This window comes from Pyxicephalus adspersus, chromosome 1, assembly GCF_032062135.1.
Source record: "Pyxicephalus adspersus chromosome 1, UCB_Pads_2.0, whole genome shotgun sequence".
In the NCBI taxonomy this organism is placed as follows: domain Eukaryota; kingdom Metazoa; phylum Chordata; class Amphibia; order Anura; family Pyxicephalidae; genus Pyxicephalus; species Pyxicephalus adspersus.
The window spans coordinates 136,124,695-136,135,564 of record NC_092858.1 but is presented as its reverse complement, the minus strand read 5'-3'; the positions used below and the strand labels follow the sequence as shown (position 1 = coordinate 136,135,564).

At 38.9% G+C, this 10,870-nt stretch overlaps 1 protein-coding gene across 1 annotated transcript in view; it reads left to right on the top strand.

Moving 5' to 3' along the window:
• Positions 1-10,667, top strand: part of MAP3K15 (mitogen-activated protein kinase kinase kinase 15) — a 78,916-nt gene extending 68,249 nt beyond the window's left edge. Inside the window, exons 18-25 of the mRNA XM_072415291.1 lie at positions 512-686; positions 1,523-1,708; positions 2,256-2,361; positions 2,549-2,756; positions 3,034-3,143; positions 4,608-4,711; positions 4,829-4,905; positions 6,283-10,667. Coding sequence (XP_072271392.1) covers positions 512-686; positions 1,523-1,708; positions 2,256-2,361; positions 2,549-2,756; positions 3,034-3,143; positions 4,608-4,711; positions 4,829-4,905; positions 6,283-6,358 — 1,042 coding nt within the window. The 3' untranslated portion in view covers positions 6,359-10,667. The remainder of the gene's footprint in view (positions 1-511; positions 687-1,522; positions 1,709-2,255; positions 2,362-2,548; positions 2,757-3,033; positions 3,144-4,607; positions 4,712-4,828; positions 4,906-6,282) is intronic.
• The last annotated feature ends 203 nt before the right edge of the window (positions 10,668-10,870 follow it).

Sequence of the window (10,870 nt, the reverse complement as noted above, 5' to 3'; positions counted from 1 at the left end):
ACAAGGAGTAAAGGTGCTGGTGTGCAAATGTGCTAAAAGGGGCAATGCTGGCAGAGATGAACAAATCACATTTCTGCTACTCAATTTACTGTCCAGTCACAGACTAGAGGAGAGACAAGACCTGTAAGTGCTACTTTACTGCAGAGAACAAGAAAAATCAGGTCTTCTGCCTATCCAGACAGCAGCTTTGCTTTGTGGTAAAGCTGTGTAAATCATAGGACTGAATGACTTTAAATAAAATGAAAAAAATATATATTACAGCTGTTTATTTTCAATGGTAAGAAAATAATTGTTATTTGTCTCTTTGGCCTCATTATTATTATTATTATTATTATTAATAATAATAAACAGTATCCCAACAGTATAAACAGTATCCCATTGTAATTTCTAATACTCTAGTCATGCCGACAATATGTTTTGCATTATTCTTTAACATAAAATGAATGCACATGTTAACAAATTTAAATACAGTTCATTTAATATTTCATCCTTGTTGTTATACAATATACAGTGTACCAGATGACAGTCCTGTGTCAGAAGATAGAAGCACTCCACCATCTCCAGATGAGAGGGACTCGGGATTGTTCCTTCTGAGAAAAGACAGCGAGCGCCGAGCCATACTTTACAAAATTCTTAAAGAAGAGCAAAATAAAGTCTCGTCAAATCTACAGGAGTGCCTTAAACAGGTAAATGAATTGATCAACAGTATCTATCTATTGATTAATCTATCCAATTGATTATTCATATTAGAGAGTAATGGATAAATTGCAAGTGTCGGAGCTGCAGCCAATACCAAGGCTACTTAGGGTCTCAGTCATATCTGCGATAATCAAAGCTGCCATTGCTACTTCTTATCTTGCTTATGTTTACTGGCTGTCATATTTACCCTCTTGGTCCAGTACTTTATGCCCCTTTCCTCAAACAAGTATGCAAAGAAGGATGTCTGACTTCATACTTACCTTACAGATTTGCATGCTTGTTCCAGGTAAAAGGCTCAGATCTTCATGAACTGGCAATAGAAGCCTCCATGTGTCTCTCAGGAAGGTTTGTCTAAATGCCAGTGACTAGATTCGGAGTGTGCCTGTGCAATGCTCCTATGCATTGTAAAGGGTTCTGGTCATCCCAGTAGCTCACTCATGTACAGTACATAGAGACTTTCATATACAATAACATCATCCTGGTCAGCCTTAATAAATCATTAATCATGTTTGATTATAAACACAAGATGTTTTAGATTTATAGACAAACAGAAAGCCAGCATCAGGAAAAGGTCCTTGACACGTAAGACAAAGCAGCAAAAGTGCACCTCCTCCCATGAGTCGTCAACTACTTGCAGGTTTTGCCATTTTTGCACCCCCTCCTGCTGAAATACTTAAGGCAGCTGCCTGTTTTGCCTTTCTCTTGGATCAGCTTTGCATATAGCATTGTATGTGCTGCTTTCATTTTCCCATTGTCATGGACTTTTAGATATCAAAGTTTGCGATGCATTTTATTTCTTAAAAAACACTTGTCTGTCTTCCAGAGCTCAGAAGATGTACAGCTTTCAGTCACCCACATCAAACAGATTATCAGTATTCTGAGAGACTTCATCCGATCCCCAGAACACAGGGTCATGGCCTCCACCATCTCCAAATTAAAAGTGGATTTGGACTTTGACAGCACATCTATAAATCAAATCCAACTGGTCTTGTTTGGGTTTCAAGATGCAGTAAGTTCTGAATTAGAACAACACATGGCTCAGTTACTAACAGAAAAAGTCTGCAAAAACTCATGTCAACCAATCTGCTTTAAAAATCCTTTCATATTTGATTATGGAAAAGTGAATTTTATTTGGTTGCCATGTGCTACAACTCACTATTGGTAACTTATAAATTGTATTTTTGCTTTACTAGTTAAGTGAGCAACAAAACAGCTTTTAGCCACAATTTGTTGTGTAGTGGAATGCTGAACATGAGAATGAGGTCAGAAATGTTTAATCAAGCTAGTATAGACAACATTTAATTGCTCTTTTGTATATTGATATCAACATACGTTTAATGTTTTCATAACCCCCAAAATCCAAAACTAAACCAAGAATTTCTAGTTTTACACTTAGAAGATTACAAAAAATATTTTGGTTTTGTATGAGTTTTTGAATATACTTAACATAAAATTAACATAAAGTAATAAACAATATTGCCTTTTTAACTTTCGGCACTGTAAATATTGGATGTTTTTAGCACAATGTGTGATCTGTTGTTTTATCATTTTACCAGGTTAATAAAGTCTTAAGGAATCACTTGATCCGACCTCACTGGATGTTTGCTATGGATAATATAATTCGGCGGGCAGTGCAGGCAGCTGTCACTATTCTAATTCCTGGTAAGATTATCCAACTTTCTGCTTACAGCGGAGGTGTGAATAAGTGATTCTAGGACACGATTTCTCATCAGCTGCCAAGAGTTTGCCTCCTGTCAGGGTTCTTTATGTGTTGGATTTGTTTCTAATGTAGATTAAATTTCAAAAATGTATTAAGGTAAATTACTTTAGCATATGTTTTAAATTACAGAGCTCAGAACACATTTGGGACCAGCATCAGAGAGTGAAGGAGTAGACAAAGAAGTAGAAGATGAAGATTACCAACCAGTACAACAGAACAACTCAGAGGAGGTTGTCCATACATCAGGGGTCAGCACTTTGAGCTCGGTTGCTTCACATGACGCTCACAGCCAACATTTAAACCTACAGCTTGGAAGACTCAGGCAAGAGACCAACAGGTAACATTGTCACCCTCTCCTGGTCAACAGTAGCAATGCACCAGTTGTACACATTGTAATTATATATTTTTTATAAAATAAAATTGTGCTGCTAGGTGAGCCTGCAAAAAAAGTTGCAGAACTGTAGACATCTTGTAGAATTAGCAAACGAATACAATATATATTGCAAATTAATCCTGCAGCATTTGAATTCTAGCCGGCGTTAGGACTAGGATAGGATACTAGATTATTTTCATTTATTTTAAGCTCTAGATTATTTTTTCCTTTGTTATTGCAGGTTATTGGAAGACCTAGTGCAGAAGGAGCGGGAACACCAGTTTCTGCTAAAACAGTGTCTGGAACAAAGAAGTCATGACTTGCACTTGCTCCAATTAAAATCAAGCATAGGTATTTTTGTGATTCCTTTTTCACACACCCTAATTATTTATTGATTCTGTTACAGTATATTCACATCACCTGAAGAATTCATTTAAGCCTCAGCAATGTGAATATATAAAACAATGAGCACTAACACTACTTGCACTGATCAATTTACCAAATAAACAAATGTATTCATAAATAAGCCCTTTTTAACCTTTAGTTACTCTTTAAATTAACTCTTTACCCCTTGACACGTCACACCTTACGTCACCACATATTACTGAATATAACCACATGTTTTATATATATAAAAACAATGACACCACTCTGTCACCACCTTAAATTTTCTTCCCATAAGAGGAGCTTTTGCTGCTCTCTCTCCCATACTACACTGCATGCTGGATAAATCTTTTATTTTATATTAGAGTTTTTCTATTTCTTCTGTGGACAAAAGTTTTATACTTGAGTCAATTAGACCAGTAACAGAGGTCATACATCAAAGCTGTACACACATGTACAGCCCTTTTTTATTAAAGCTCAGGTTTGCTGGATCACCCAGCTTCACTGATAAAAGTGTATTCTCTCCAGCCTTGGAGCACTTTAATAAATCAGGGCCATAGTTGTCTGTTAGGGCTAAATATGCCCAACAACAAGCCATCAGTGTAGCTATTTACAGAGGAATTAAACCTGTTGGTAGGTAGTACGCTTCTTAAGTATGCACAGCATTCTTACTGAATATGGCACATATGGCTCCATGGTGGATATAAAGAAGAACACTAGTACAGCCACTGATGAGATAACACTGGCTCTGCATGCACTGTACAAAAAGACCACCGGGCTTTATTTTTTATTGAACATATACCTCCTGACGAATTTTTGTTTTGAGTTTAGGGAGGTTTAAGCATTTATTCTAGTTTTCAATCCTGCAATTGTATTTCCTGTGTCTTCCTTTTATTTACACATCTTTTTACTGTAAAATTAGTTCAGTTTCCAGATGCATAAGGTGATGTCATTCATAGTTTGAACTATGAAATCCCAGTCCTTTCTTTACATTAACAGACCTGCCAGACATTTGTAAAAGTATTAACAGTTTATATTTCTGTAGTCCCGAGTTCTGATGCCATTCCTGTAAAGTGTAGTTAAACCCCCCCAAAAAATGCAATAAATAGTCTGAGGATGTGGTGGCTGCATGTGTTTTCCCTTTTCTAAGGTAAGAATTTTTTGTCACCTAAAAAAAAACCAGTGATGGTTCATCTCTAGCTAGAGCAATATATAGACCTTCCTTTCCTTACTCTCCCTCTCATCAACCCCTCCGGGAGCTGAATGTGAAAGCAAGGTGAATATGGACTTTTAGGGTGGGAATCTTTCCCAATATAGGCAAACCACAAGTGTCTGGCAGTTCTGTTAAAGCAAGTCCACCTTTTATTAAAATATGTTGGAATAAACTTCTTTTAGATCAGTTTGGTTACATTTTTTTGGCTTGTTTTATAGATAACCCGAGATCTGCGTCATATGTGTCCATTGCCATTAACAGAGACCAAGAGCTAGTGGAATGGCTGAGGCAGCAGGGTGCTGCTGAGGATGTGATTGAACAGGTACGGCTGTCTATTCTTCACTGGTCATTATTTTATCCAGATCTATTATTATTATTATTATTATTGAAAGCTCAATGTATGTGATTTCCATCTTTTATATTAATGCAATTTTTTCAGTTTGTTGAAGAAAACTACACCCTTTATGATGTTTTGCATAATGTCACCAAAGAAGACCTGCAAACCCTCAGACTCAGGTATGACAAGCAAATATCTGCACTTGGAAAGAAAAGGTTTGATAGGAAAGCAATTAAAATGTGGTTAGAAATACTCTACATGGTGAAGCACAAATACATATTTAGATACAGTGAAATACAGACAGATGTGGGCGATCAATCACAGATTAAGAGTTTTATTGGCAGACCCATAGGCTGATTACCATACCCAGGTAAGAGGAAACCAGCAGGCACTTTTATGGAGCCAGAGAACATGGGCTGCCAGTGACACCAATACAAGGCCTGTGATATATTTTGTAGTAGATCTGGTCACTAGGGGAACAAATACCTAGAGCCTCAGATATACGGTATTATTCGGACTATAAGACGCTCCGGCCTATAAGACGCACCCAATTTTAAAGGAGAAAAACCTAGAAAAAAAAGATTCTGAACAAAATACTAAAAAATCACTCTGTGTCAATGTATCCCCTTCTAATCACTCTGACACAGAGTGATCAGAAGGGGATACATTGCCACAGAGTGATTAGAAGGGGATACATTGACACAATGTATCCCCTTCTGATCACCCTGTGCCAAAAAATCATACTCACCCGATACCGCGATCCCGCGATGCTGTGGGCTTCTTCTTCTCCTCGCTCTCCTCCTGGCTGCAGCGCGTGTCCCCTCCTCCTCTGAGCGAGGAGAAGCCGACACGCATACCCCAGCGATCCCATAAGCAGGCTGATCCAGCCTGCTTACCGGATCGCGAGGGCACGTGTGCCGGCTTCTCCTCGCTCAGAGGAGGAGGAGGAGACACGCGCTGCAGCCGGGAGGAGAGCCAGGAGAAGCCGGCACCCGTGCCCTCGCGATCCCGTAAGCAGGCTGATCCAGCCTGCTTATGAGATCGCGGGGGCACGGGTGTCGGCTTCTCCTGGCTCTCCTCCCGGCTGCAGCGCGTGTCTCCTCCTCCTCCTCTGAGCGAGGAGAAGCCGACATGCATACCCCCGCGATCCCATAAGCAGGCTGGATCAGCCTGCTTATGGGATCGCGGGGGTATGCGTGTCGGCTTCTCCTCGCTCAGAGGAGGAGGAGACACGCGCTGCAGCCGGGAGGAGAGCGAGGAGAAGAAGAAGCCCACAGCATCGCGGGATCGCGGTATCGGGTGAGTATGATTTTTTTTAATTACCGGTATATTTAACATGTATTCGGTGTATAAGACGCACCCACTTTTCCCCCCCAGTTTTGGGGAAGAAAAAGTGCGTCTTATAGTCCGAAAAATACGGTAAATATGTGTGTGGTCATTGGGGAAAAGAGGTCAGATAGGTACAAATTGTCCCACAAATCCTGATTTTTCTGCAACATGCAATTGAATTTCGGTGTTGTCAGTATTTCATTATGATTTTTTTCTTTCTGCCTCAGGGGAGGACCTCTCTGCCGGTTATGGAAAGCTATCTCCAAATACAGGAAACCAAATAATATTGAAGTTGATAATTAACCATATACTGTGATGCAGTGAGATCTGTAAATGACTCCAGCATTTAAATTATTTATCTTTTGTATATCACTGTATAGCTGTTCCTTCTCTGTGAATGTTTTTCCTACATGGAGATGAATTTCAGTCCTTTGTACTGTAACTTGTATACAAAAAAAGAAGTTTCTTGTCTTTGTTCTGACGAAAAGACCGGTGAATGTTTGTCATTATGGATTTTGTAAAGATGTTTTTGTAAATGAATGTAAAAAAGTGCAGTTATGTTTTAAAAAAGGTAAATAAGTGAACATGAATTCTATTGTTGTATGTAAACTGGGGTGCACAACTGCAGGCCTCGGGGGCTTCGTATTGTACAGATGTCTGGCAATGTTAGATCGTTTTATTTAATTACACCATACAGAAACTGTCTGATGATGCCCCATATCTGGAGTTGTGCACTTCTGGTCTAACAATGTGTTAGGACACTTTTTTGGGGTTTAGTAATTCTTACTAAAAGCATATCTGTCATCACAGCACAGGGGGCTGTAATATCATTTCGTGGTTTGATGTCACTGGGTGATAGCAAACATCATTCCCAGCATTGCTGGCTGATGACAAATGTTGTGTTTATTTTTAATATGCAATTTAAACTTTATGGGGCCTGTTTATTAATGTTTTCACATAAGAATCACCCAAATTCTACACATTTTTTAACATTGGATTCAATTAAAAATTTTGTATTAACTTTAAAGATGTGTACATTTTTCTACTTGAATTCAGTGTAAAAATATGTACACAACAAAATTTGGGTAAATCTTCCGTGAACAGATTTATAAACAGACCTCTATGTATGTACTAAAAAGAGTTATACACAGAGGTGGCACCATGCAGAACTACTGATTCTTATAAATAAGTCATGGATATCAGTGCGATAGGAAGCACAGATCAGCACCTTGCTCTGACATAGAAGATAGCTGTTTGTTCAGAACCAGATCAGCTTTTGGTGGCCTAAAAGTAGGAACTTAGTTTTGTTACCACAGGACCTAACTCTGACCTCCTCTGATACTAACCCAACCTATATGAATTCTACCTTAAATCACATCTGTAGTTCCTCTGTGGCTATGTCAAGGTTTTACATGAAGTTTAGACATTCTTAGCACTGTAGCCTTTTAAGGCTCACAGCTGCAGAAATGAGACCTTAATAGTTCATTTAATTTATTTTTCATGGGCTGCTAACCACATTAAGCAGAAAATTGTCCCCCCGCAATGCGGTAACATGGCCTTTTTTGCAACAAGGAAGCTTGAGTCTTTTCTTTTAGTTGGAGACCCTTATAAGCTCCAGGAATGGGACTTTGGTGAAAAATGCAGTGATCATGGAGTTCTAGAATTTATCAATTATTTTATTCTCATGCTTCTGAGCAGTTTGTTGCCAGAGACCTCTATCACTATACAAATTAAATTAAAATGTGAATCTTTTTTAGGTGTTAGATTGGAGAAGGGTTTTTGCTGTATGTGATCCTGTTAGGTGGACTTCATTTCTTTTCCTGTTCAGGTAGAAACATTTTTTTGTGGGTTTGCAGGTAAAGAGGAATCACTTTAGTAGGCACATATGGTACAGGAAACCTTAAAGAGGATCTAACCTTCTCATTTCAGTTCTAGACAAGAAAACCCTTTGAGTGATTGGAAACAAATGGTTGAAATAATATTATGAGATGAGAACCCATAAAAGTTAGAGGTATGATGGGGCCTTACAAAAGTTGAGATTACTGGGACCCTTTTTGTTTTCGGTACAATTGTTTTTGTCTTTATTTCTGTTGTGACGGTGCCATAATGCTGTTTTCATACATTTGACAGGTCCACTTGAATCTAAGACTAACACTACACTTCTTTAATGAAGATTAATTTTATTAATTAAATAATAATTGACACTTGTACACTTGTACACTTGTAACATGGAGTTGCAGTTTTAGTTTGTGTGTCCAGGGTAATGGCAGCAGGAAAATGACAAGTTCTTAATATTATAATAAAGTCCTTTCACTGGCAAACACTTTCCCTAACCTGTAATTAGGAGTCCTGTGCCCCCAGCCTCAGCACAAGGAACCCCTTTACAGTCACTAGTCAGGGGTTGCACTAAGACACTTTTCAGTATGTTGCTTTCCTATATTGCAAAGTGCCGCTTCACAGTGGATTAGCTCAATTTATTTGTGTGTGCAGAAAAGCTGCATTTCTAGAATTTGTATGTCAAATGGTGGGAGATGAGATAGTCATCTCTTCAGCCTTCTTAATAGGTAAATTGACTGTGCTTTATTCTCAGAAAGATAATCTGTAAAGTAGCACCCCTAACAAAGCCCAGTTGGATGAATCATCTAAGGTGGAAATCGTAACATCATCCAGCAGATATCAATTGGCATTTTCTTTTTACATGGGAAATCCATCCCAGGTTCGCTGGACCACCCACGTTCCCCCATGAGTCTATCGTCTTCAGTCTGGGAGAGCTTTAATAAATCAGGCCTAGTGCCATACAAAAATAAAAACTGTTGGTCCACTGCCTGCACCTTCCAAAGCTCCTCTTGTTCTAGCAGTGGTGTGAAGAGCATAGTATTTGTCTCCTGTAGGAGGGGTCAAAGTTACATCTTACTTCACATAACTTAGGCTACGTACACACTTGCAATGCTTCTCGTCCGATAATCGGCTCAGGGCCGAGATCAGACGAGAATCCGGTGTGTGTACAGCGTCCGTCTTCCAAACGACCACCTTGGCGGATCAAAGGACGATGGACGACTAACAATCGTAATGGAAGCGAAGAGAGAGAGCGTGCAGCCGGGTGCCGCTCTGTCGTTCTCCCCCCTCCCCTCTTCATAGAGCAGAACGGTGGTATATGTACAGGAGTCGTTCATGCAGTGTGCATTCGTTGGAAAGGATCGTGAAAGATCCTTTCGAACAACAATTATTGCACGTGTACCCAGACTTACACTGCTTCAATCTAAAGACTCATTACACCTGGATTTTTGTTGTTCTTCCTTCCGTTGTTATTACTAATCCCAAAAAAAGACATTTATATAATACAAAGTTGAGTCTTCTTTTTAAAGCTGCCTGACACCAATCAGCTGACAGAATATTTGTTTAATTACTCTATCTAAAGTTTTTTTTTTCTGTGCAGTTCCCATTTATTACTTACCCTTGTTACTAAGCTTTCTGATTGGCAAGAGGGCTGTGCATTCTTAGGTCTCTGCTGCAAGGTTAGAAAGAAACTAAATTCAAAACTGCAAAAAAAAAAAAAAAAAATACACTTACCTTTAAACCTGCAGGGCAGTCCAATCCATCCGCGGGTGTCCTGCAACTGGTCCCACGTCGACCCGGCATCTGTCCCTGAGCCGACGCTCCGGGCGCGGCCATCTTCGTCTTTTCTTGCGCGTTCTTCATCCTACCTCACCCAACCCAGGCGCGAGATTAGGTGACGTAGGTGATCAAGAATTAAGGGGCGGTGTTGCACCTTAAAAAAAAACAAAAACAAAAAAAAACAGAATTTTTATTTTACATAAAAGGGTTGTCTAGCCTTTTATGTAAAGTAAAATTTTAGAGTTTAGGTACGCTTGAATTAATGTTGTTACAACAAGGGGTATTTTACATTTGAATTTATAAAGTCACATTACAGTGATGAAGGGGTGGATCTTCCTTTGTACACCTAGAAAGGGGGATTAAAGATTAAGAGGCAGCAAGTTCTTCCTCTGAGTGCAGTCAGTGGATTTGATACTCATTTGAACTGTGAAAAATTGTGTTCCTTACAGTTTGTATTAGTCTTTTCTATTTTTTCCTGCATCCTTCCGCATTTTCTTTTAACAAATTATTTTTTTTTTCCCCAATCCTCTTTAGTTTGCCTGTCTCATAGGACTGATTTTCTTTCAGTCATGATACACCCTCTTCCCAAATGCTACAAACATCCCATTCAACACTTTTACATAATATTAACATTACTATGAATAATTAAGTGTCCGTAAATAAATGTGTTTTAGTCTTTCTTGTGGGTACTTGAGCTAGCATGATAGTATGAATTTAAACTTTTCTGATTTTTCTGAGTGTGAGCTCAGCACCCCCACATCTTGCTCTGCTGCAATATTACATGTGCTGTCTTTCACAACCTATAGAATAATGCTGAATAAAGATCACTCTTACCTGCCTCTTAGGATTCTTTTTTTACAGCACATAATGGCGATGGTTGTAAAATGTACTTGGAAACTAATGGCTCGTTCATAGATTTTCTGTACTAAAACGTCACTGTCATTTCTCTGTCCTGTATTTAAAGTTGTAATAAAGTGGATTTTTTTAAAAAAAATAAGTTTTTCCTCATTATATATCTGGCACTAACATTCAGAACTGCATTGTGTACAGCAATGTATACTGGTGATCGGTAAACTACGGTATATACATCTAATGTTGAACCCTAATTTTTTTTTTTTTTTTAAGATGGGTGGTTAGAAGCTGTAGGTGGGTGTCACCCCCTGTATTCTGATCTAACTATTCCAGAACAGCCGGGTGGGT